Below are 25,957 nucleotides of genomic sequence, written 5' to 3'. Positions count from 1 at the left end.
TCATCACCTACCCTTTAAAATTTTTACACAACTGCCTCCGTCTAGTCTACCACCACCTGCAAGCCCACATAAAACTAATTAATCTTTTCTGTCTCTCCTTAATCTGCAACGATCATATGCATCAGTACTGTTCTTGTTTCCTTGTCTCTCCTGCCTGCTCCATCTTTTATTTCTGACCTTTTATCATGCCAACTTTTAGAATAAATAATAACAATTTTTCATTAATTGAATTACTGCATTTGAATTAATCCAATTCAAGTTCAGAAGAGGAAGCCTAACAGAGAAAATACCTGAAGATCAGATTCAATTAGAAAGATTCCCAGAGCAATCACAGCATCTCTGCGACGTTCATCGAGCTGAAAAATTCCATGGAAATCCACTGGACACATACAGAGTAGTTTCTGTACCTGAAGAACAGTGAAATGAAAGAACGATGGGGAACAAGGCCAAAAAACAAAGAGCAGTGCAAAGAAACCAAACAAATGAGCGTTAGGACCATCTTTCAAAGCAACAACAACAAAACACAATAACAGAAAAACAAAACCAAAAAAACAACTCAGTAGACCTTTGAATTTTTTTTTTTTTTTTTTAAGGACCATCTCTACTCATCACATCCATGTCCCACAGCACCCCAAGCAGAAGTCAGGGCTGCACCAAAACACATGCAAGTATTTTCACAGCTCAGAATCAGTCTTGGAGGCTGTGGATTTCAGCACTCATCCAGAGCTCCTGTAATTGAAGGGGACAGTGCTCTTTCCAGTTCCTGTAGGACACCCAGCTTGGCCACATTCCCCTCCTTTAAGCATCAGTGTGTGAATGAAAACATCTAAGGCCCAAGAAAAAGAAATGAGTAATAGATACCGGGAAAATCTACAACTATTTGACATGGGTTGATTTCAGTTTCCTGCAATGCTTGAGTCAGCTTCTTTTTGTATTTCAAAAGAATTTCAGAAACTTTTCAAAGCATCATAATTACACAGCTCGCTTACTGATATCATTTAACTCCTACTGTAGTTTCTCATACTGAAGAAAAAAATTAACAACAGGTAACAGGGAGCAAACAGCAGGATGTGAAGAAACAGTGCTCAGGGAGGTGGTGGAACCATTGTCCCTGGGGATATTTAAAAATGTGGAGATAATAGTATCATAGAATAACTCAGGTTGGAAAAGGCCTCAAAGATCACCAAGTCCGACCGCAGCCTAACCATAGCACCCTACCTCCAACAACCCTCTGCTAAATTGTATATCTGAGCGTCGCACCCTAACAGGCTCTTAAACACATCCAGGGACGGTGACTCAATCACCTCCCTGGGGCGATGTGGCACAGAGGGGCACAGCTCAGCGGGCATGGCGGGGCTGGGCTGACAGTTGGACTAGACTGTTTCAGAGGTCTTTTCCAACTATAATGATTCTATGATTTTATGATTTGCAGCTAGGTGTATGACCAACAACAGGACTTCAGAAAAACTAAATAAAAGCCCTGTAGCACCTGGGTGAGAACAGCCACGTTCAGCAGTTGTTGGTACAGAGCTGTGCCACCCTGCGCGCAGGCACCAAGCTGTGATGCCGTCTCCTCACGGCCACAGCTCCAAGCGGAGCAGAGATCACAGCAGAACGCCTCCCTAGACTGAGACCCTCCTGCTGAGTTCGACATTCGGCAGATGTCTATCTCAGCAAATAACATCACTCTGACTTCGCCAAATGCTGCACTCGCGACCAGCTCCCACAAGGCCAAGACCAATTACGCCCCACGAGCCCCAGCCCGGGTTTCGTCAGCGCGCAGCCCTTTCGCCGCAGGCCCACGAGAGCGCCCGCCCGCCCACGGCCAGCGCTCATCCCGCAGAGCCACGCACTGAGCGGCGCTCACACGGGCACAGCCGGGCGCTCTCCCTCACCGCACCCGCGTCTCATTCGCGCCCAGCTCCCACCCGCGCGACAGCCCCCGCGAGTCACACCCCCCCACCTTCTCCAGCGGCGCCGGACTCTGCACTGCCAGCGACCGCGCCAGCGACAGCACCGTATTGAAGTAGAAGCCCCGCGCGGTTCCCACGCCGCTCCCTCGGCCCGTGCCCGCCGAAGGAGCTGCGGCGCCGCCAGTGGTGCCGCCGGTGGTCGCGGCGGCGGTCGCGGCGGCTGCCGCTGCTGCCGTAGCTGCCGCCGCTGCCGCCGCCGCAACCGTCGCGGCCGCCATTGCGTGAGAGACGTCAAGGAGCGGCTGGAGACCTCTCGCGAGAGCGCCCGTCTCGCGACATTGTGGATCGCCAATCGCGCCGAGAAGATGGCGGCGCCCTGCCCGGAGCTCCCCGCCCTGCCCGTCCGCCGCAGAACCGCCCTCTCTGAGCGGAGCGCTCGGCCCGCCCCGGGGAAGCGGTAGTGCCGCCCAGTGCGTGCGGGCGGAAGAGCGAAGGCTCCGTGAGCGGGGTGTGGGGGTTCGCCATGTCGGTCGCGTCGAGGAGCTACAACCCCTTCGATGAGGACGAAGAGGAGACGCGGGGCGGCGGAGAGGTGCGCGGCGCGGAGCGGCAGCGCTCCCTGCAGCAGGAGGTGCTGCGCCGCACGGCCGCCACCGCCGACAGCACCGCGCGCTCCCTCTCGCTGCTCTACGAGTCCGAGCGCATCGGCGTGGCCACCTCCGAGGTGAGTCTGGGCCCCCGCGGCACCGACCCGGCGGCGGGGCCGCCCCTGTTCCCGGCCCGGGCTGTTCCCTCCCGCCGCCCCGCGCCGTTGTGGGTTTTGGTGCTGATGTTTTCCCGTCCTCTGGGCGCTGTCGTTGCTTCTCGGCGATCGGCGTCTCAGAGGCAGCACGCCCCTCCGTGTCACGGTTTGCTACTGGTGAAGGCTGGTTTTTAAAGCGTGAAATCCCAGTTAGATTCCTCTTACACTGAGAGCAGAACTCAGCCGTGTCAGTTTCTTACTGGGTTTTATTAACAGTGCATATATACTTAGTTTTCAGCAGCTCTCTGATGAAATAAGAAGTCTGCGTGCTTTGTTGTCAATTACGCTCTTGGTTCCACCTCTGTTAATCATTTCCTTAATTCTCACGTGCTTGTTTTGGAGTGCAGTCTATACTCAGACATCGCTAACGAGGGCCTTGCTGTGATGTCATCCGGTAATTGGGAATTTGCCTGAGTGCTGCACCGTGACTGCCGGGGTGGCTCCAGGAGCAGTGCTGGGGCAGCTTAGCGAGCTACAAATGGCTGAAATGAGGGACCAAGAATTGAGCCTTAGCTTAATGTTAATGGTAATTCTGGAGTTCTGTAGATAAACGCAAGTCCTTGGTTTTGCATTGGCATTAGCTGAGGGCACGTCTTCTGTCAGAATGAATCTTTGGATTGGTTTGGCGTAATACCACTGAAATACAAAATAACACAGCTGTGCATACCAGGATTTATAACTTCTGCACCGTTAGCATTACCTTAAAACTAATCCTGCAGGAAGAAAAAAATTCTAGCTCTATTTACTTTCTTTAACTAGTCTGTTTATAAATCATCTGGAGCAACCTAGCAATATGAAAATAGCATCCCTTGTTAATTTCCAGTTTCAGAACTAGACGTAGTTTTTATTTCCCTGTTGTAAACCTTTGCATTTTCACTACATTGTCCGTTAGGTGCAATATTTGTTCCATCAAGAAGCAATACAAACTGACAGAAGGCCAGCATGGGAAGTGCCTGAATCCCTTTTGTAGTACATACCGAGAAACTGGTTGTGCAAAAATTTTGTAGCTGGCCAATGCTGTACCTTACTGCCAGCTTTTCACTGAAATGCCCCAGAACAACAGGAGTGAGTGAAAAGGCTGCATGACTTTAGGAGTAGCCTGCATAGTTCATAGAGGCTTTTTTTTTTTTTTTTTTTTTTTAAAGCACGTTTATTGAAATGCTTGATGTTTCAGCTTACCTTGGCTTTACTAGCTTCATTTTATCTGTCAATATCCATTAGGAGCTCGTACGTCAAGGAGAGGCACTGAAGCGTACAGAACTAATGGTTGATAAAATGGACCAGGACCTGAAGACTAGTCAAAGGCACATAAATAGCATTAAGAGTGTTTTTGGAGGCCTGGTTAACTACTTTAAAGCCAAGCCACCTGAGAACAAACCAGAACAGAATGGGATGCCTGAATATTATGGCAACAGTAGGTAAGTAAAATGAAAATTTTATCAGGGCATGATGCTGTTTTCTTGGGTTCAAGCAGGGGAATTACCTGTCATCAGAAATCTTCTGAGAGAATCTGGATCTAGAGCAGTTCTTCTAGAGTAAGCCTTGAAGTGGGACGCAGTGCTGTCATATACTCCTCATTCTGTTACTAGGGTCTTGGCTGTCTACAATGTGCTCTTTGATCCCTCTCCAATTATCTGATTTTAAGAAAGAGAGTTTCTTCTGTTTCCTCACAGCATCACTAGTTTCATTCATGTGTTTTTCTCCTGAGCTCCTCAGTTAGACCATTTGCTTTTTTTTTTTCTTCCCCCATAACATCTCTGAACTGTCACCAGAAAAATCAGAATTAACAAATAATGTATTGAATCTGTAAACTCCTGAGATGGTGTCTGGTTCCCTTTTTGCTTTAACTCTGAAAAAAAAAAAAATCTTATATTTCTAACGGTAACAATAACTTAAGATTTTTATGAATTTATTCACAAGTTATTTTTTAGAGTCCCCTGGATCATCATGCTTTATTCAATTGTAGTAGGAAATCATGATTTTGCAGCGTTGGCATGCTTCTTCTTAAATACTATGCATCTTTTTCAACTTTATTTATTAAAAGTTATAAAAAGAAATGAATTACTATGTCTTATAGTACATCTGTGTCTTCAGCTGAGAAATTTATGTAAAACATGGTAGTGCTGCATGGATTGATTTTCCTGCTTCCCTTTTTTATTTTCAATTAGAGGAAAGGAATAGGTTGCCTTCAAGACTGCAGATGTGGTTTTGTTCTTGATATCAAAGCTTACGCTATTTTCAGCACTAGAGCAACTGATTCTGCTTTCACTGAAGATGTGATAATAATTATTTGTAAAGGGACATGTTGGATCATGTCTAGGAAGTTCTCTTTTGTTGGATAATTTTAATGTCTGTTGCTTTTTAACTGATTTAGAATGAAACCTTTGATCTGTAAGAATGCTTTATTCTTTCTATTACCAGATTAAAAGAAGCAATGATGTCTAGCAAAGAACAAGACTCAAAATACCAGGAAAGTCATCCAAATTTAAGGCGCCTAGATAATTCAGGTTTGTTTATTTTATACTAAATGCCTGTCGTCAAAGTGGAGGGAACTTGCTCAGTGGTGAAAGTAGGATCAACTGCTGACTTGTGTTGCTGCCTAACTTCTGGAGACTGGTATCCTCCTAGCATTCCCAATTTGTAATTCTCTAAGAAATGCTTTCTGATAACATCAATATCCATTATGTTTCACGTAACGTTATGAGCCTGTCCAACAGAGGGCAGAAGTGACTCGCTAGTGCCTTTACCTGAGGGAATGCTAAATGTACATGACATCTATATTCAAATTAAGTTTTGATATCTTTCCAAAACACAATTCTTCTTTATTGTATACTTTATTTTGTATTCTTAGCAGATAGTGATTTCAGCAACATAGATTCAACTTCTCCAGTGCAACAGGATACCTATCCAAAGAATCAATGTCTGCAAGCTTACCACAAAAAAATTGATAACAACTTAGGTAAGTGAGAAAATTGAAGCTGTTTGACATAGTACAATTTTCAGTTTTTTTGTTCTCAACCCAGAGAAAAGTAATATATTCGCAATAACTTTTTTTGTATAATTCATGTGAGCTTTGATATTAAAAAAAAAACAAAACAAACACAAAAACGCTTGAAGATTGTCTTTGCAAATCATCTGCACCAAAAGGATGAGTCCTCTTAGGTCGAAAGCAGTCTTATTAAATGTGAATGTGCAAGCAAATGTCTGGTCTTTGATGAGGAAGTGGTGCTGATGTATCCCAGGATAGGTTAATATTTCTTTGAATCATCCTGTAACTTAAATATCATTAGGATAGAATGACAAAAACAAAACAGCCTTATTAAGATACTAGTAGTATTTAAAACAGTAATGATTCTACTTGACATCTGGATTAGAGCAGTATGGTACTTATTACCTCATTATGAAAAGTTTACCAGTTATCTTGAAAGATACATTGCACTTATCAGACTGACAGCTGTATCATGGATGTGTTAAACTGTACATTGATTTGGAACAAGAGAACTTAAAACTGTGTGCAACTTTTGAAATAAATATGTTTTGCAGAAAATAGAACAATTGAAAGGTTCTAAATAATTAAATTGTGTATTTGCTGCATTTTTTTATTACTTCCAAAAACATTCAGCAGGCTTTCTCTTCTTTTTACTGTAGTGTATATACACTAAGTGCCACTTTGCTTACATGTGTCACTATTTAGCAGACCCAGAAAGAAGAGACTGGAATGAAATCAGAAAGGAGTAAATCAGAGAAATAATCAAACGTAAGAGTTAGTGGAAGCACATTTGTTTTACTCCCAAATCGCTCGAAACTTACGAGGTTCAGAAGCATCTGTACCAATCGGTCACACAATAGCATAGTTTTCTTGTAGTCAAATAAATTCTGGAAATTTAATTTTCTCATCTGCGTTAAACAATTAACTGCTTAAATCTTCAATACATTTAGAATATCTCTGCATGCAGATCAGTTGGGAAAAAATAGCTTATAGTTAATACTGAGCTGAGAAAAGATACAGTCCAGTTTTCAACAAGATCTTTTAAAAAGTGAAAACTACATTAGAGGGTGTTTCATCATAAAGATTGAATTTCATTTTAAGCATTTAACTTGTAATGGAAATAAAGACATGATTACTTTCTGATTTTAATGCAGAAGTAGTGTTTAAATTTTGCTTCTTGCATTATTAGAGAATACTTGGACTTAAGCAGTTGTAACTAATATTTTCTATCTCAAGGTTTTGGAAGAGAGGAAATCCTGGTTGTATCCATTTAAAACAATATGCTTTCTTCTGCTTTGAATCCTTATGGTCAATCTCTCCTTTGACAGATGAGATGTCTTCAGGGTTGAGTCGTCTGAAAAATCTAGCTCTTGGTCTGCAGACAGAAATAGAGGAGCAAGATGATATGCTGGATCGGCTAACCAAAAAAGTAGAGATTCTGGACATCGGTATTAAAAGCACTGATAAAAAAATTCGACAACTTTAAAGATGTTACAGATTTTTGTCCAGCATTAGTTCTTCTCAGTTGTCTTCTCAAGAGATCTCTTAAAAAAAACAAAACAAACAAACAAACAAAAAAACAACTTAGATGTTATGTATTTCTCTCTTTTTTTTTTTTTCATGTTAGGCTACTGATTTTGTTGCCATTAAAAGTATTGCATAACACCTTAAGTTCCTTTCTAATATACATGGGAAAAGTGCATTTCGAGTAAAATTTCTCAGCTCTGTTAATTTTTTTTTTTTTTGTATTGCTGTGCATTGCGAGTATGGAGGAATTCAGTCTACAAAGCTTTAGTATCCCTGGCCTGAAAGCCATGATGAGAAAACTAACTATATTTTGCCCTTTTAGTTCCAAGAGGGGCGGGAAGAACAGAATGTATTCCTTTGTTCAGATCAAGCATTGCAAATTCTGTTTATCTGCAGTTATTTAATATGCTGAAAAAATGCCAATATTCAACTGTACAAATAATTCTGAAGTGACTGTCTTCTGGCATTTTTGGGGTGTAAGGAGATAACTGTTCTATGAAAGGTGTAAGAGGTTAACTGTCAAGAGTATAATGCAAGAATGATAAAATTCTGTGCTTGTTCCTGTTCCCAAGATTACATTTTCTGATAAGCAGTGGTGTTTATGACTGGATCACTGGATACTATCAGCTTTATGCTATTTTCAGTAAAGATCATAAGGGTATGTTATGGTTTACAAGAAATGTTAATTGGCAAGTACCCAAAAAGTTTGGGTAACAAAGTCACAATTTATGCATATATACTTCCTAGTTGAGAAAAAGTGTAGCTAGATCTGGTTTTGTTACATGAAATAAATGCAGAGCTTGATTCCTAGCTAAAATTTTAGTTTATTTAATATAATGATGTCTTAACAGTATGTTGTCTTTCTGAAGTCAGCAGTTCTGTTTTTTAGTCTAAGTTTATTCAGAGAATGAACTCAACAGTTTAGTTGTATCAGCATTGCAAAACATTTCATGCATCCTGAATGACCCTGATGGCCTTGAAAACAAAGGCAAAGAAAAAGGAAATTTTTAAAATCCCTATTTTTGCTTTGATAATCCAAGCAGACTAAGATTTCCAACATATGGAGGTTATATGTAAGTCTGATTTCTTGTGTCTTTAACAATTTAATTTGCTATCTCAGCAACATGTAATACTATAATATGATGGGGAAAGCACAGCAACAATAGCAGGGTGACAAAGTCTTTGGCTTTAGCAAATGAGAACACAAGCCTCAACACAGCAGCAGAAAAAGGGAGAAGGGGTGTGTGGGGGGGAACAGCTGCTTACATTTTGAAGGCCTCAGGAAGGAAAAAATCTGCAGCAAAATACCCTTACCTCTACTGCCAACCCTTAAATTAGGTCTGGGAATGGGTGGATCCTGGCTCTAACTCTTCAGGTCACTCAGGTACGTTGCATTTACCTGAGCTGCTCTGGGCTGGCTCTGACTTTCCACCAGGTGTTCTATCACTGCTTCAAGCTATGACTTAGCATTTCTGCTATATGTTGTTATTTTCTTTTTACTTAAGCTCTTTTGTTCTGTTTTGCTTAGTAGCCTTTTTTAAAAGGATTATTTCATGTGTTGATTTTCCTTTCTTAGGGGAAGAGAAGTGTTTATGGGAATGATATTTGCTACAAACTGAATCACCTTTCTCAGCTTTCATGTTTTATGTTTTCTGCTGATTTACATGAAGAAACAACAGTATTTTGTAAGCATGATGTTTTTTCTCATTAGACTAACTTTTTCTCCTGCAGGAAGGTGGAGATTCTCAGGCAGGAAAAAAAAAATCACTATGATCTTTGTATTTCCAGGAAAGGTCACTTTCTATATGTATATATGTAATGAAGGACTTTCTGTATCTTTCCATACTCTTTTCTGTGATGAAGTACAATTTTATTTCTTTTTGGATACTGTTGAAAAATTTACTTTATATAAAGTATAGGACCTTCAGCAGACTCAAGTGCTAACTTGATAACTTAAATTGTTTTCTCTAAATGTTTGCGTTGGAGTAAGAAATTGATGTTCTTGCAGCAAAATAGCTCTAAGTAGTATTATTCCTATTGGCTTAAGTAGAAAGCCCAGTACTAAGGTCAGAGTAAGAGTGGAAAATATTAATTTCAGTCTTCTTTGTAAAAGGATACGTATTGTTTCTCAGAAAACTTGCTAATAAATTTTGAGGAGTTGTTAAATGCTGGGAACTAGCATACACTTTCTAACATATGTGTAATAGGCTATACACTAAAAACAGGAAGGAGGAAAAAAAAAGGGGTGGGGGGAATAATCAGATACGTTTACTAGTTTCCTCTGTATGTATTATTTGAAGTTGCTTGAATGTAACAGATTATGCATAGCTGAATTTTAGTTCATACTACGAAGATGTGTTGCTGTGCCTGAACTCTAATTGAAATTACTCAGACACTGTACTGTCCCCTGTTGGGGTGTAGCAAGTGTGCTATCCAACATTTCAAAGAGAAACTGCTGCCTTTATTTGGGTTATATATAAATGCTCTCTGTGAATCTGGTCTTTCCCAAAAGAAGGTTTTACAGTTGTTGATGATGTTTTTTGTTGTTGGTATTATTTCTAATATGTGAAAATTGTCTGAAATATTTTGCTGCCTAATAGCTTTTGTGATGTTGTTTGTTAAATGACTAAATAGAAAATATAGCCACTGCATTCTGAACAGATAAACCTTTATAGGCATTTAGAAGCATAATGTTATATGGAGGAGGTGTATTGGGTTTAACTCTGAAATATATTGAGCTTACTTTTCAGATTCACAGGTAATGACTAGTGAGTATTTGTCCACGTTTTTTTTGTTTGTTTGTTTGTTTTGTTTTTGTTTTTTTGTTAAATCTATATATATAGATATAGATAGAGAGATATACAGGACATTATGCCACCCAGGTATATCACTTGTTTTTTCATTTATTTAAATGTTAAAATGGACTGCAATTTAGAAGATTGAATTGAAGAAGTGCTGAGTGGTAAACTGGTTAATAAATATGCTTATTGTTAATGGAGAGATTTTGCATTCTGCCCCCCCCCCCTTTTTTTTTTTCTTATTACAACTTCAGATGTTTCCTTCCTGTAGTAAAATCCACTAAATTCCTCAATATATTCTGTAAATTTTGAGTCAAAATGGAAATTAGTTTGGAACTGGTGGGTTTTGTTTTCTGAGCACAAAAAGAAGACATTAAATTTTACTTAACTCTTGAGTAGATTTTCTTAGATAGTGAAAGTGGAATGCAGATAAGCATTCGTTTATGTAAAACCTTTACTTGCAAAGAGGAAATAGTCCGAGATGAGTAATCTTGCCATAGTTCCTGGTGTTATCAAGAATACAATAAACTGTATGCAGGAAGAAGACAAGTAGGGTAGGAGTAAGACAAAAATAATTGTACATCTGAAAACTTAAAGGGGTCCTGCATGGTCCCAAGTTTTGTGATGGTGAAAGTTTTCAGCTGTCCTCCTTGGCATCTTAATTCTAGATGATCTTTCATTTTCCTGTGTATTGATAGTAAATCTATTCATTCTTTTAATGATTAACAATCATTTGCCAAAACCTTTACTTGGCTTCAGTGTGTCTCATAGCCTTCACAGCTAATACTGAACTGAGTTCAATTAATGTGACCACTAAAATCTGACTTGCTTACTCTGGGATTTGAGCCTTAGATTTCTCTTAGAATAGGTGTCTAACACTAGAATTTGTTTGCATCTATGAAATATTCATCTGGTATACAGGGATTGATGGGTAGTATGATTGAATGTGTTTGCCTTCAGAAATTACCTTGCGTGAGATAACATAGAAGGATGGTAATGCAGTCAGTGGCTTCCAGCGGGCTCCCCATTAACATCAGTTCAAATTAACTGCATACAACACTCATGAAGACAGTCTTTACTCCCCTGTTTTCACCATTGTCTTGTGTTTGGATTGGCCAATCTGTATTTTTGCCCACTGATCCTCTTGGGTGATGATGACAGGATGTTCCTTTCCTCTTTGAGTGATGTCTAAGCAGAAAGGCAGCCAAGAAACCCAGCAAGTGATGTACAAAAGCCACCCCCCAGGGATGGTGACTCTAACACCTCCGTGGGCAGCCTGTTCCAACATACTACCACTACTGAAAAGTATTTCCTAATTCTTCATCCAGCGGGACCTCTGTCCCTGTGCCATCTGCTCAGGGCTTTCCCAGCACCTGCAGCCCTCCAGATTCCCCCTTAGGCTGCTCGGGGCGTCCCCCACTTGATAAGTCTCCAATGGGGATCGAGGTTTTAAATATCAGAAAGCTCTGATTTACGGCTTGCGACGGACCCCTCAGTCCTCAGTTACTCAACAGATTTCCAGTTCACGATGTCATGTCGTGGAAAGATCTGTGTTTCCACTTCAAAGCTCAGCGGCGGGGGCTCCACAACACACCGCTAGCCACCCCTCGGCTCCTGGCAGCTCCTCGTCCTTCTCGTCAGAGGCGGCGGATAGCGCTGACAGCAGAGCAACCCCGTTATCGGCCCCTGCCGCGAATGGGAGCCTCCGTGCCACCGGCGGAGTGAGGAGTGAACGGGACTGACCCACCCCCGTCTCCGCCGTATGGAGTCGGGGAGGGGGCTGAGTCACGGGGTGCTGCGGAAGAATATTGCACTTTGACAATCCAGAACGGAGGACCCCCCAGTCCTAGCAGCTGTTTCCCCGCTGCTCAGAGGGAGCCATGTGGGATGGAAAGGAGGTGCTGGGCTGAGGGGCAGGCGAGAGGAGAGGGAGAGAGAGAGGAGCGGGAGAGGAGACGCGGCGGAACGGGACTATTTGAGAAGACCCTGGCAGAGCTTGTGAGGAGCGGAGTGATCCCACCGCCGGAGTGAGCGGCCCCGCGAGGCAGACAAGGGCGGCGGGGCGCCTTCTCTGTGAGGGTTGTGCGCTTGCGTTGTTCCTCGTTTCCATCTCTTCCCCGCCGCCCCTTGCCTGTGCTGTGTGTGGGGTGCAGCGGTGCCTTCTCATCCGCTTTACTTCCATCTTTTGCCCCTCGCGCCCCTCCCCGCCCCGAGGAGCTCCCCCCCAGCCATGGCTCAGATCCTGCCCATTCGCTTTCAGGAGCACTTCCAGGTGAGCTCAAGGGAAGAGGGAACACAGGGAAGGGGCTGTTCCCTTCTGTCTCCCCCTGCGCCTTGGAGAGGGGCGGCCGTGGCCTAGTCTGGGGTGGGGGGAGCTGTGTGGTGCGGGGCTGCGGGACGCAGCGCCCCCGTCCACCGCCGGGCGCTATTTGTGCAGAGTCACTCGGGGCCGCTCCGGGAGGGGTGAACGGCTGCCGCTGCTTCTGAGGGAGCCGTCGTCTCTCGGGGTTTGCGGGCCTTTACTCTTCTCCACAGCAACTGTCAGCCTCTGGATTTCGGGAGGCCCTGTGGCTGCGGGTTGGGCGTCGGGGTCCTCGGGGGCCTCTGCCTCCCTTCCAGACATAAAGATATGGAAAAGGGAAAGAGCCCTTCCTCAAAATGACACAGTTCTGTTCCTGATGGTCTATGAGTAGCCATCAGTGCTGGAAGAGGTCTGTCACTAATGGATGCCGTGCAGCCAAACCGGTTTCTCTGTTCCTTCATAACCTGGTGCGAAGGAAGGCTTGGAAAAGGAGTGGGAGAACAGTTGCCTGCAAGCATGCAGTGTAAGGCAGGAATTAAAGGAATCTGCTAAATGAACGAGGGAACAGGAAGTAGAGTTGGCAAGTCATCCTGCTTTCTCTGCACAGCCTCCTTCTGTCAAAGCAGTCTTCCATCTCAAAATATGAACTGTGGCCCCATCATCTGGGAGACTTGGTTCTGCTGCAGGCCTTGCAGCTCAGGAAATAGCCATTGCCTGCTCCAGCTCCTTTTTGGGGAGGATTTTTGGGTGACTGTGAGAACTGTCTTGGTCATTCTGGGAGGAGAACAAAATGACTGGGCAAGCGGGTTCCAGAAGTATCTGCTCTGTGCCAGTGGGAGCACACTCCTGCCTCCTCTCTGGAGGTTGAGAGTTTGATGTGGAGAAGAATTACTCCTCCTCCCCCCCTTGACCTTACTGGATAGCAGTGATTTCTGTAATACAATTAATTCATGGCAGCTACAGGGCAGCTTTCTGAGTAAGAAATTGAGGATTGGGGCATTTTTGAGGTCAGTCTTGCCTTAGGAAGAATTTGGTTCTCACAACTTAAAGCTAGCAGATGTCACTGATCCTGATGGTTGTTTTTGGCTGTGCAGTGACAATGAGTGGATGTTATCCTTGACGTTATATGTACAGTGTCTTGCTTTGCAAATTACACAACTGTTTTTGAGGGCTAGTTTTGTCTTGCAACACTGTCCGTGTGAATATTAGAGCACTTCTGGTTTGAGTCAGGGGCTAGTAGCTTCCCCAGGGAGCCCTACTGAAGTCAGATGCTATTTTTTGCCACCACCTGCTTTTGCTCCTAAATGTTTTGATATTACTGGGAGGACCAAGCCTGTGCTGGAGCGAGACTGCACAGGGGAGCATGGGAAACCTTAGGACCATGCCACCAGTGTATGGAACTGGATTGTTCTGTGGGAGCAAATTGGGAAGTACCCTGTGTGTGGTAGGGAGAATCTTTGAATGGGTCATCTAATCGTCATCATTGACACACAGGAACTTGTTTGTATAGGGAGTGGCTCTTTTTTAAGACAAAAGTGTAATTGCAGCTGTAACTAAACCCTGTGATCCTGTGCTCTCGTGTGCTTCAGCTGATGTGTACTTCCTTGATGTTCTGTGCCTGTCAAGATGGGAACAACAACAGGAGGGCTGACAGTGTGGAGATGTGTTGTCCAACAGCTATGTACAATTCCCTATGGGCATGTTGTTTTAGCTTTATGTAGCCACACAAGCTACATAAATGCTTTAAGAAACCACTACCATGTTCTTAGTTTGTATTATGATTTAAATGATATGTTGGTATGTTCTTACAGAGCTGCTAGTAGGTAGTGCTTAATATTTAGGTACCTATAGCTTCTGTCCAAGCTTCGCTCTTGTAGTGGGATTGAAACAACTGTTGATTGAAACCTCTGGAAAGTGTTTCCACTAGAGCTGTGTGGTGCTAAGCTGAAGTGGGATATTTTCTGAACCCCAGAGAGATTTTAAATTCATCAAGTTATGTGAGCTCCAGCATTTAACTGATGATATGTCCCAAGTTTTTTGATATAGTACTAAGCAGACAGTAGGTTAGTCTTAAGAATTTACTGAGAGAGAAAGGGGCTGAGTTTGAAGACTTTGTATCAGTGTCTGGGTTGGTCTTTGCTGGCTCAGTCTAGATCATGTTTTTCTCCAGGAAGAGTGTTACACTAGAAAGACCATTGTTTAGTAAAATTCTCATATAAAAGCATTAGTAAACTGGAATGGGAAAAGATTATTGAATTTCAGATGAACTGTCAGATTTCATCCTACCTGTGGCATTTAAATAATATATCCCTGGATAGTTTTTTATCATTACAGGAGTTATCTGTATCTTAACATTCTTAAAATTATGTTTGGTGGGCAGTGATCTAATCTAGCCTGTAGTAATATTAGATATGTGTTATTTGAGTCATTCAGTGTGATAGTGAAGAAGCAATGCTGGTTGAATATTCCTTTCTTATGATTGTAAAGGGTATCTGTTCCTGTTCTTATGTGTAGTCATAACGAACATGCTTGTTGAACTGCTTCCATGGAGCACGTGCCCTCTGATAAGGGTGCTTACTGTTGTGCTGATGGAAGTAAATCTGCAGTGCTTTCAAATTGCTAAATTAGGAAGCTTGTTTTTACTAGCCAAGACAGTACTTGCATGACCATCTTTTAGGAAGTACTAATATTTTTGCCTTAGGAAATTTACTGACTAGCCTAGTAAGAGGCAGCAATAGTCACACAACATGTGTAGTTAGTTTCCAGAACTTTCCGTAGATGTTATGGCAGTTAGAACTGGAAGTTATGCCAGAATTTGAGGCAAAAGCTTATTTCTTAGTAAATATATCTAAAGTGTTATGGTTCTTCAGTAGGGACCAGATTTTGAAGAGGTTAAGCTTGGGTTTAAAGCTGAACTTGAACTAGACTAACACCTCAAGATTCTCCCTGTACAGAGCAAGTGTCAAGTGGCTGTTATGAAGACAGTGTCAAGCTGAAGCGCAGTGTCTGAGAAGAGTCATTGGAGAGGCTGCGCTTCTACTTCGGTGCTCTGAGTTAGGGTTAATTAAATCAAGACAAGCTTGTGGATGTCCTATGGTTAAATCACTTGTGACACTTCACTTTATCAGTCTTTCATCATAGGTTATATTTTGGTAGATGAACTGAGATCATGCCTAACACTGAAGTATGAATGTGTAATTTTCAATGATAGGATGTTTTCAAGTCTAGAGCATATAAGCAAGAACACTGAATCTCAGGGACTATCGCTTATCCTCCTTGTTCAGGGTCATAGATGACTTGTCTACTATTTGTGTTTATTGGGTAACAAAGTTACTGTATTACTTCGTCGTAATGTGGAAACATTTTCCCTTCCTGATACAGAAGCCTGTAATAGCTACATGCTCTCTGGATAGTTCTTGAGGCTCTAGTCACAGGTTGCTTCTGATATTTTAGTGTCTAAATTTTGATAACCTTTTGTCATGAATGGCACCTACTTCTGTTTACTAGCTTGTATAGAAGTATGTACCTGTAAACTGAGGAGACAGCTGAATGGGTCTTGATTATTGTGCTGACGTGTTCATTCCACCTCCAGATATCTTCTTACACGTGCATACATTTAGCTTGTATCGCATTACTGAAGCTTATGTATGTCAAGATTAGCAACTACTAAGCTGAATAGCTCTTCTTCAGAAAGCTGAAAATAAAATGATTCCTGAGTTTTTTCTTGGATGTGGCTCCAATGCAGTGCTGCATTTCTAAGTATCTTGCTTACTTATCCAATTTAAGGGCTAGTGAGTAGCTTTACATAAGCTGCAGCAAGCCATGGTCAGCATGTTGGGGACCAAAAGGCTCCTGACTGAAGAATGATCCCAGGATGGAACAAAGTTTTAAGGGAACTGACATTTGTGTCTGTAGCTGCATGTATCTTGTTTTGTAGAGGGAGCATGTGTCATGGTTTTGCAGATAATTGTTTTGCAAGCAGGTGTTCCACTTGGGCTCTGTGTTATGTGCTGGCCTTGTGGGTACAACATGCAATGGAACAAACCCTGCAAATCCTGGTGAAAGTCAAAGCAGGAGAGCGGCTGTGGTGGGAATGAAAGGCAAAATGCCCTTTGAGGCAGGGGATGCCCTGCCGGCACTGCCTATCGCATCCAATGCCAGCAAGTTCCTTCTCTCTCCTTTTGGTTGTTTGCTGTCTCTCATGGGTCATTAAGTAACAGTGCACTTGGTTAGGGAGGTTCTGCTTCCTGCTTGTGGGGATTGTCTAAAAATGGATGTCTGCGTGTATATGACTGTATGTATGGGATCTGTTGAATCACGGCCTGAACCTCTGATTGAGCACCTGAGGTGAGCAATTAGTCAGCATTACAGCCTAACATTGGAATGCTTGCTACGGTATGTTTGAGCAGAGAAGCTGAGGTAAAACTTGTGAAGAGAAGTGATACTAACCTGATACTTACCAGTTCCTGAGTATATTCAGATCACTGTAACAGTCTACATTAGGCTGTGGTAATTGAACTACCAGTGCTCCCTTAAATGTCTTGGGAATACTGCGATATTGATTCCATCTAGCAAGAGAAGGGAATAAGTCTGATGTCTCTATATATGATATGAGCAACTGCAACAAGAGATCAGATGAAATACCAGGAGGGGATCTTATATGTAGGGACTTAAGTTAGACAGATAAATCTTCATGATAAGGATAATAAAGCACCATTCTCTCTTTCTAGCTCCAAAATTTGGGCATTAACCCAGCAAACATTGGATTCAGCACCCTAACAATGGAATCTGACAAGTTCATTTGCATCAGGGAGAAAGTAGGAGAGCAGGCACAAGTAGTAATAATTGACATAAGTGATCCAACAACACCCATCAGACGTCCAATTTCTGCTGAAAGTGCCATCATGAATCCAGCCTCTAAAGTAATTGCACTAAAAGGTGAGTAACCCTTTATTCTTGTAATATGAAACCTACTATTAGCTTCATTACTGCTCAAGTATGCTCTGAAGTGTAAGAGCTGTGTAAGATTTATATGAAGAAAGTATAGTGAAATGTCTTGCCTGAGCTTGCATGTTATATTTTGTCTGTGAATCTTCTAATACTGAATTACATCAATCAGACAGCTATAATTTGATATCTCAGTGCTGCTACACAAACCAGAATTTCCTCAAGTAGTATACTTAGTTTTTTAACTACACCTTGTAGTTAGTGAGAATGTCTTTGCTTATCAGTTGTTGGTTGGAATGCCATGTAAGTGTAAAGACTCTTTTTGCTTTGGAGGTGGAGGAAGTTAGGGGTTGGGAAGGGTTTCTGTTTTTGTACAAATCAAGAATCGAAGGACACTTGGGTGTGATGTGGCACCAACCCTGCCTTTAAGTTCACCAGAATACCAGGTTAAGCAGAATTGTAAGTAGGCAAGCTACAGGATGGCTATTACAGTAATTCATCAATGATGTTTCTTGGGTTTTGTCATACCAGCTGGGAAAACGCTTCAGATCTTTAACATTGAGATGAAAAGTAAAATGAAAGCCCATACTATGGCAGAGGAGGTGATCTTCTGGAAATGGATATCTGTGAATACAGTTGCCTTGGTGACAGAGACAGCAGTCTACCACTGGAGCATGGAGGGAGAATCTCAGCCCCAAAAGATGTTTGACAGGCATGCTAGTCTTGCAGGCTGCCAAATCATCAATTATAGAACTGATGAGCATCAAAAATGGCTGTTGCTGATAGGAATTTCAGCACAGGTAAGATACCTGGAATTATCACGCTCCAAATTGCTCAGGAGAACTTTGTTCTGCTTTTCTTCACTTATAGCTGCTATAATTTCTTAACTTTAGTTTCTGTAGTTCAAAGCTTCAAAAATACCTATTTTGAAGAATAACCTGCCCTTTAACGTGATTAAAACATTGGAAGAGGGGATGAGAGGCAGTTGTCTCTTTTTAGTTAACTGTCGCTAAGGTCTTGTTCTATAAATATTTGAAATGTTATCTCTAAAAGCTCACTTTTTTCCTTTTTCCTCTAGCAAAATCGTGTGGTTGGTGCAATGCAGCTGTACTCTGTTGATAGGAAAGTCTCCCAACCTATAGAGGGCCATGCAGCAGCTTTTGCGGAGTTCAAAATAGAGGGAAATGCCAAACCTTCCACCCTCTTTTGTTTTGCTGTGAGGAGTCCTGCAGGAGGCAAGGTAACGTTTGCAACTGTTTTCTTGTTTTGGTTTAGAGTAACTTGTTACTAGTAGAACTACAGCAATTGCATTGTTCAGCTGACATAGAACAGCTTATGAACCATATACATAGTGTATTCAGTTGGTATGCAAATGCTTTATTTAAGTGGAATAGAAACTGCTAAAAATCTGAATTGCTTTAGTGAAGCTTAAGCAAAAGAGCAAACGTAGATGTAATAAGAGCTGAGATCAAGGTTTTCAAGCATCAAGTTATGCTCACATTATGTTTTGTGTAATGAAATCAAGTCATCAAGCAGCCTTTTATGTCTAGAATCTAGTATAGAAGATACTAGGTAAGCCTTAGCATCGTGTGTAGGTTTGCATCTGACTGGTAGGTTCAACAGCTGTTCAATATCCTACAACATTTGTTAGCAGTCTGTGTAGAGCAGAGGTTACGTTACAATTTTTTTTTAATTATTTCTATTCTTGTATTATACAAATTGTTGATAAATTGGCAAATCTGACTCAAAACATCTGGAACAGGTTGAGTGTCTTGAAATAGGAATATACAGTATGCTTTTATAGAAACATATTATTTAGCTTTTCATTTTCATTTAGTATTTGCATTATTAAGTTTTGGAGGACTTCTTCTCTTTCCTCTCATAAAAATCTGGAGCACAATTCCCCCATGTATTTCTTCAGGACTGGACAGATATTTAGTGGCAAAGTGTGACAGATGACTTCACAAGCTTATTTGAAGATTGAAACCTCTTTCATGTGACTGGACTTGCCAGCAATCTTGACATGTAGTCTTTTTCTTCTTAGCTTCACATAATTGAAGTGGGTCAACCATCTACTGGGAATCAGCCATTTGTTAAGAAAGCTGTTGATGTGTTTTTTCCACCCGAGGCACAGACAGACTTTCCTGTGGCAATGCAGGTAAATGCTTGACCAAAGAAGCAAATTGGCATCATTTAAAAAAAAAACAAAATAAAAAAACAACAAAAAACAACCACTAAGCCACATTTTCTACAGTTGCTTTGCTGTTATTCTTTCTAACTTTGGAAGTAGTGTTCATGAGTTTATGGGAAGCTTACTAGACGTTAAAACAGTAACTCTCACACAAATACAGAGGCTATATTTATCTGAATATATGATCTTTGGTTGCATTAAAAAAAGACAAAAAAAAAACTACAAAAAAAAACCACCTATTGCCTTTTGGTCGGATATCTCTGACGTTGGTCGAATCTCTTTTTGAACAGGTAAAAAGTTTGACAAGCTTCTGCTTTGTCTTAATAACAGCAGTCTGAAAGCAACTAGATACCAAGTATTGGAAGCAGTTTGTCAGAATAATAGTACTCATAGTTCTTGTCTAATCTGATAACACTTGTTGATAGCAGGATAATTCTGCTTTTTTTTTTTTTTTTTTTTAAAGGCTATTGAATTGTCTACTGATGGTCAGGGTTTTAGATATGAGTGTTACAGTGCTTGAGGTAACTGATTGTGGAAGTGGCATTTCATCTACAGTAAATGTCATAAGACAAATGGAATGGAGAGCCCTATATTAGTCTACCTCCTGTAGTAGCAACACAGAAAAAAGATACCTTAGTAATATCTTAAGGGAAATTTTTTAGGAAAAGAACATGACTAGTTACTTTAACAGACCAAACTTCACTTAGCATATGAAAAACAAACCATCTGGGAGCATGCAACTGCTGTCCAGTCCTAGACCTGCTTTGTGAATGAAACAAGAGAAGTCTTAACAAACTGAGGTAAACAATGCAAACTGTATGTGTGACAGGCTTTGTGGGCTCTGAGGACTTGGTCCAATGTGGAAATACTTCAGTCTAAATACAGTCTTGGCTTGAAAGCCTCCTTGGCTTTGAGACTTGACAGCTAAACAGTAGTCCTCAGCGGCTGAGACTGGTTTAGGTTCTGCTAGTGCTTTTGTCAGTCCTTGCTATAAAAGCGTGGGATTATCACACGAGATTTCTGAAAAGAAACTTGTACTGGCATATCCGACCTGAATACTGATTATGCCCAAAGTGCTCATCCTTTGCTGCGCATGAATCTTAATTTTCCTTCAGCCTATGCTCAGTGGAGGTATGGCTCTGAATGGCCAGCAAAGCTATCCATCACTCTGAATTTGTAATGAAGAAGCCTGAAGCTGTATTTGTTCCTAGTGTTAATGCAAAGGCATGTCACTGCAGGACTGTCTTGTGACTAGGCTAAAGGCAGTTGTTTTCACAGAATCACAGAATGAACCGGGTTGGAAGGGACCTCAAGGATCATGTAGTTCCAACCCCCCTGCCTAGCAGGGCCACCAAACATACACCTTTACTAGATCAGTTTTAATTGTCACCATTAGTCTATACTAGCTAAATATTATCTTTTCACAGATTGGAATTAAGCATGGTGTTATCTACCTGATCACAAAGTATGGATATATTCATATGTATGATTTGGAGTCTGGAGTTTGCATCTACATGAACCGCATTAGTGCTGACACTATTTTCGTCACAGCTTCTCATGAACCTACCTCAGGCATTATTGGTGTCAACAAAAAAGGACAGGTAACTAATCCAGCAGTCTGTTTTTGAGTCTTACAAGGCTGAGATGAGATGTAAGTAAACCTGATGAATGACTTGATGCAACGAACATAGTTGAAGGGATCAAGTAACTACTTGATTTTTATTCATTTTTTTAACAGACTGCTTAAGAAGGAGAAACTGAGTTGTTTCCTTTTTGTATAATGCTGCTGCTTCACTGTCAGGCTGAATAGATGTTCAGTTGTGTTATTTACAGTAGCTGTGGAAAGGACAGTAATTCTTAGATATGCCTTTTATCCTTTTCAGGTGCTTTCTGTATGTGTTGAGGAAGACAACATTGTGAACTATGCCACAAACGTTCTCCAGAATCCTGACTTGGGTCTGCGTATGGCTATACGTAGTAATCTTGCTGGTGCAGAGGAATTATTTGCCAGAAAGTTTAATGCACTGTTTGCTCAAGGAAGCTATGCGGATGCTGCTAAAGTAGCTGCATCTGCACCAAAGGTGAGTTATTCTAAGGGTACAGGTTAGAAGCCATCTGGATTGCCTTAGCTTAGTTGACTTGCTTGGGTCACTTTCACTCCAGAACTGAAGAGCTAAAATGCTTCAATACTAACCTAAATTCTAGTTCACTTAATTGTTCTGTCTAATATATTCTCCTGTATACCATCAAGGAGCATCTGCCATACTTTTTCCAACATAGTCTTGACTTTGCTGTTGACTTCTTGCTAGAAGATATTTGGTTTAGGATCGATTAAAATCTCTATCCTGAAAGATTAAGAATAAATTCTTTGGTGTATAGCTGATCTTAACACCTGCTTTGGTTTTTTGTTGTTGTTGTTTTTTCCTCTAATGCTATTCAGCTTTCACAGATTAAATGTTACTTCTCTGTATCATGTGCCTTTACAGGGAATTCTACGTACCAGTGACACAATCAGGAAGTTTCAGAGTGTGCCAGCTCAGCCAGGCCATGCCTCTCCCCTGCTCCAGTACTTTGGAATATTGCTTGATCAAGGACAGCTGAACAAGTATGAGTCTCTAGAGCTCTGTCGACCTGTTCTGCAACAAGGCCGCAAGCAGCTTCTGGAGAAATGGCTGAAGGAAGACAAGGTAGGCTTGATCTTGATACTGACTTAACTGCTACAAGGCAGCAGAATTGTGTGAATAGCTCTTTTGTTCATACTACACATATGAATACTTGTGCTTGACAAAATATCACTTGCCTTCAGCTGGAGTGTTCAGAGGAGCTGGGAGACTTGGTGAAGACAGCTGACCCAACCCTTGCACTCAGTGTCTATCTTCGTGCTAATGTGCCAAACAAAGTGATTCAGTGCTTTGCTGAAACTGGTCAATTCCAGAAGATAGTACTGTATGCTAAAAAGGTAAAGGTGCTTATCACAAGCTGCTAGACTCTATCTTATGCTTAACGTGTACATTCTCAAAATACATCAAATTTGATTTCTCTTACTCAAAAACAGGATAAGTAGCAAAGATTAAGAAATATCAGGATTCGTAGTATGTAACTAAGGTCTAATGATATGGTCTATGAGAGTTAAAATCAGAACCTCCAGAGTTCTGTATACTATCAAATTATGAACTGGCTTAAACTTATCATAAAAAATGACTCTTCCTAAATCTTTAAGGCAGGGATTTTTATTTTTATTTTGTCAGAATTACAAAGTAGTTTGTGTGATGTGCACTTAAAAATTTAGGACTGTGTACTATAATGCCTTGAGACTCCTGGTTTGTTTCTACTAATTTTGTGAGCCAACAAGAAAATTGTTCTAGAATAAGTTCAGTTACTGAATAAGCAAATAATGAGTTTGTGTTAATGTGCAAACAACACTTTTGTCTGGGAATTCTTGGGAGATGGAGAATGGGCATGACAAGCTGCATTGTGGCTCGTAGCACACTACCGATTTTGAAGGCTTAAAATATTTAATTCTTCCTGACATGCATGACTGTTTCTGAAATCTCTAGGTTGGCTATACCCCAGACTGGATCTTCTTGCTGAGAACTGTGATGAGAGTCAGTCCTGAGCAGGGCCTGCAGTTTGCTCAGATGCTGGTACAGGATGAGGAGCCACTGGCTAACATTAACCAGGTGATGCCTACAACAAGAGCACTGGTCTCTTTCTAGACAGAGGTAATAGCATAGTACCATCTTGGGGACTGGTAAGGCCAGTTCAGATCTTTAGTTGGTTTGTTTTGAAAAGGGACTAAACTAGTCAAGTTTGGTTTCCATTAGAGGCAAGTGTTTTTCTAAAGTTCTTGTGCAAGCTGGCTTATTACATTAATCTTGATCCTGAGTCTACCACAGTCTTAGTCTAAGCAATGAAAAATGTTACTGTCAGTTTAGAAAGTTCCTTCTGCTCACTCTAACAGAGTGTACGAGAACTCGTACCGTAGCAGAGGATTTATAGGAAGATGAGCAAATAGACAAACCTAAAATGAACACTGGCTCACAGAGGCCACTTGTGATTAAATCATTAGGCAACAACTTCTGCTATTAAATAAGTTATTTAAAAAAAGGATTAACGTTTTTTTCCAGAAGAGAAGGGATGGACTTTGCTTGCTTTGTTAAAACTAAATAGTTGGTGACAAGATCTGGCATAATAGGTCAAAGTAATGCACACCTTAAGTTCTAGAGAAAAAGGAAGTGTAAAATTTTTGTCATCTTTAGTATCTTATGATTAAAAAAGTAACTATAGCATATTAAGTCCTGGGATGAGCTGCCTTTCTAGACAGGCTATTAGTGTGTACAGGTAAACATAAAACGTATATACAGACTCCCTTTTCTAACTTGATAATTCTCAACAGATTGTGGATGTGTTCATGGAGAGCAGCCTTATTCAGCAATGCACATCCTTTCTGTTGGATGCTTTGAAAAATAACCGCCCAGCAGAAGGCCACCTTCAGACTCGTCTGCTGGAAATGAATTTGATTCATGCCCCACAGGTAAGGCTCTTAACCTAGTTCTTCCAAAAATGAAGGAGAAAAATCAGAAGGCTTGTGCTAATATTCTGCATTTGAAGTTCTTAAAACAACCTGATGTCTGAAACTGATGTCTACATATGTTTTACCAAAATGAAAGACTATGTGTGCGTCACTGCTATGTTTTTTCAACAACTTTTAGTGTGAGCAATTGTGGTTTTCTCACAGCCTACATATGAAATCTAATCTCCTAGGTTGCAGATGCCATCCTTGGAAACCAAATGTTTACACACTATGATCGTGCTCATATTGCCCAGTTATGTGAAAAGGCAGGCTTGCTCCAGCGAGCTTTGGAACACTACACTGATCTTTATGATATTAAACGTGCTGTTGTTCATACTCATCTCTTGAATCCTGAGGTAAGTCTGTGCAAGTGAAAACATGAGGTTCTGTAGGTGAAGTGTCACTGCTTATCACTTCAGTAGTTACTAAAATTCCTGCAGCAGCTTTAAGAAGTTTTATAGGTAGCTAAGCAGCATGTGTAACTGTAACTCAATAACATTTATCCAATTAATTGTTAGACCTCAGTCTATACTTTTGATGGCTTAAGTTTGCCCTCAGTTTCCTGTGTGGGTGTTTCAGATCTTCCAAGCTGCTTTTTTGCTTTAGTTGTAAATGATGTGTCTGTTAGTCTGTTTCATTTCAAGTCTTTGGTCTTAGTGTGTGAAAGATTTACCTACAGTAGCTGGGGTAGAAACTGGCTAATTGTTACATTTTTAAAAATTGCCTGAATCCTCTATAACTTACTGAGTAAAGCTTCTTTCTCTTCACAGTGGCTTGTGAATTTCTTTGGCTCTCTCTCTGTTGAAGACTCTGTAGAATGCTTGCGTGCTATGCTATCAGCCAACATTAGGCAAAACCTACAGCTCTGTGTACAGGTTGCTTCTAAGTACCATGAGCAGCTTGGCACCCAGTCTCTTGTGGAGCTTTTTGAATCTTTCAAAAGCTATGAAGGTACAGTACTAAAAGGAAGAGCTTCTTTGGAAGCAGATATTAAGGACCCCAGCTTTTATGGGAAAGATGCTTTCACTTGACTGGATCCTAGGATGTGTTTATTCAAGTGCATTCTTGGGATAATTTTGTTCTAGAAAGTTTTTTTAAATCCTCTCTGAGAGAAAGGGAAATCTGGAAGGAAGAGATAAAAACCCACAAAGCTGGTTTTCTTGCAGTTAAATGAAAACTACTCTCAGCAATGTTGAACTAAGTTATAAGATGAAGTTCATAAGTCTGCACTTATCCACCTGTCCTTCTAACTGTATTAAAAATGTAACTCTTTCTAGGACTGTTCTATTTCTTGGGTTCCATTGTAAACTTCAGCCAGGATCCAGATGTTCACTTCAAGTATATCCAGGCAGCTTGCAAGACTGGTCAGATAAAGGAAGTAGAAAGAATTTGCCGTGAAAGTAACTGCTATAACCCAGAACGGGTGAAGAACTTTCTGAAGGTAAATTCTCTGTCCAACAAATCAATCTCTGTAGAGTAGCAGAACTTAAGCCTTTTAAAGGTAGGATACTAACAACTCAAGTTTTAGCTGACATGGCCATAAATAGTCTATGTAAGTAGAATGGGAATCCAGTCTTTTTCCAGGCATACAGAAGCTCCTTCTGGGCTATCTCTGGAAAAACCACAGTTCCTCTAAAATTAACCCTTATCATAGAGCCATAGAATCAGTAAGGTTGGAAAAGACCAGAAAGATCATCTAGTCCATCCATCAACCTTCCCTCATGCCCACATATTGTTCCCTCATCAGTTGCTTTCATGCTTTTGTATTGGCATGATCCAAAACCTGTCCATTTAAACAGCTGGACTGTTGCATACCAGCCTTCATGCCTTTTGTTTGCTAGTCTAGACACAGCTCCAGTGTCTTGAGCTGTGAAAGCACCTCAGTCCCACCAGTCTCCTCCCTCAATTGGTGTAC

The 25,957-nt window shown here is 41.2% G+C and overlaps 3 protein-coding genes across 26 annotated transcripts in view; 2 read left to right on the top strand and 1 right to left on the bottom strand.

The window, feature by feature from the left end:
* Positions 1-2,340, bottom strand: part of PI4KA (phosphatidylinositol 4-kinase alpha) — a 51,379-nt gene extending 49,039 nt beyond the window's left edge. For all 18 annotated transcript variants that reach the window (XR_014949009.1, XR_014949010.1, XR_014949011.1 and 15 more), the window contains exons 1-2: positions 1,964-2,340; positions 291-407 (exon numbers count right to left, since the gene is read on the bottom strand). Coding sequence is in view for 8 of the 18 variants with exons in the window: in XM_015877547.3 (XP_015733033.2) it covers positions 291-407; positions 1,964-2,191 (345 nt within the window). In the remaining 10 variants the exon portion in view is untranslated. The remainder of the gene's footprint in view (positions 1-290; positions 408-1,963) is intronic.
* Positions 2,341-2,398: 58 nt separating this feature from the next.
* SNAP29 (synaptosome associated protein 29) lies at positions 2,399-10,225 on the top strand. Of its 2 annotated transcripts, none has more exons than XM_015877546.3 (5): positions 2,399-2,637; positions 3,937-4,133; positions 5,137-5,222; positions 5,570-5,674; positions 7,033-10,225. In XM_015877546.3, the coding sequence occupies exons 1-5, from the start codon at positions 2,437-2,439 to the stop codon at positions 7,188-7,190; spliced, it is 747 nt and encodes a 248-aa protein (XP_015733032.1). In that variant the 5' UTR covers positions 2,399-2,436; the 3' UTR covers positions 7,191-10,225. The 2 variants fall into 2 exon arrangements, with proteins under 2 accessions (XP_015733032.1, XP_015733031.1); XM_015877545.3 differs by having other exon boundaries at positions 5,567-5,674.
* A 1,828-nt stretch (positions 10,226-12,053) lies between these two features.
* LOC107321044 (clathrin heavy chain 1) overlaps positions 12,054-25,957 on the top strand; it is a 30,669-nt gene continuing 16,765 nt past the window's right edge. For 4 of the 6 annotated variants that reach the window (XM_015877541.2, XM_015877542.2, XM_015877540.2 and 1 more), the window contains exons 1-14: positions 12,054-12,301; positions 17,062-17,269; positions 17,810-18,078; positions 18,357-18,518; positions 19,323-19,436; positions 20,897-21,070; positions 21,353-21,550; positions 21,956-22,156; positions 22,276-22,428; positions 23,027-23,149; positions 23,866-24,003; positions 24,234-24,398; positions 24,813-24,993; positions 25,320-25,483. In XM_015877541.2, the coding sequence (XP_015733027.2) occupies positions 12,260-12,301; positions 17,062-17,269; positions 17,810-18,078; positions 18,357-18,518; positions 19,323-19,436; positions 20,897-21,070; positions 21,353-21,550; positions 21,956-22,156; positions 22,276-22,428; positions 23,027-23,149; positions 23,866-24,003; positions 24,234-24,398; positions 24,813-24,993; positions 25,320-25,483 (2,292 nt within the window). In that variant the 5' untranslated portion in view covers positions 12,054-12,259. Of the gene's footprint in view, positions 12,302-17,061; positions 17,270-17,809; positions 18,079-18,356; positions 18,519-19,322; positions 19,437-20,896; positions 21,071-21,352; positions 21,551-21,955; positions 22,157-22,275; positions 22,429-23,026; positions 23,192-23,865; positions 24,004-24,233; positions 24,399-24,812; positions 24,994-25,319; positions 25,484-25,957 lie in introns of those variants that run through there. The other 2 variants (XM_085555426.1, XM_085555428.1) reach the window with 2 other exon arrangements.

Source organism: Coturnix japonica, chromosome 9 (genome assembly GCF_054131305.1).
Source record: "Coturnix japonica strain WE chromosome 9, WE-NBRP24, whole genome shotgun sequence".
NCBI lineage: Eukaryota > Metazoa > Chordata > Aves > Galliformes > Phasianidae > Coturnix > Coturnix japonica.
This window is presented reverse-complemented; position numbering and strand designations above follow the sequence as displayed.

Excerpts from the sequence above, each read along its gene's own strand:
- SNAP29 (XM_015877545.3), top strand. The coding sequence starts at position 2,437 with ATGTCGGTCGCGTCGAGGAGCTACAACCCCTTCGATGAGGACGAAGAG. Across the intron at positions 2,638-3,936 it reads TCGGCGTGGCCACCTCCGAG|GAGCTCGTACGTCAAGGAGA; the intron begins GTGAGTCTGGGC and ends AATATCCATTAG. Across the intron at positions 4,134-5,136 it reads GAATATTATGGCAACAGTAG|ATTAAAAGAAGCAATGATGT; the intron begins GTAAGTAAAATG and ends TTCTATTACCAG.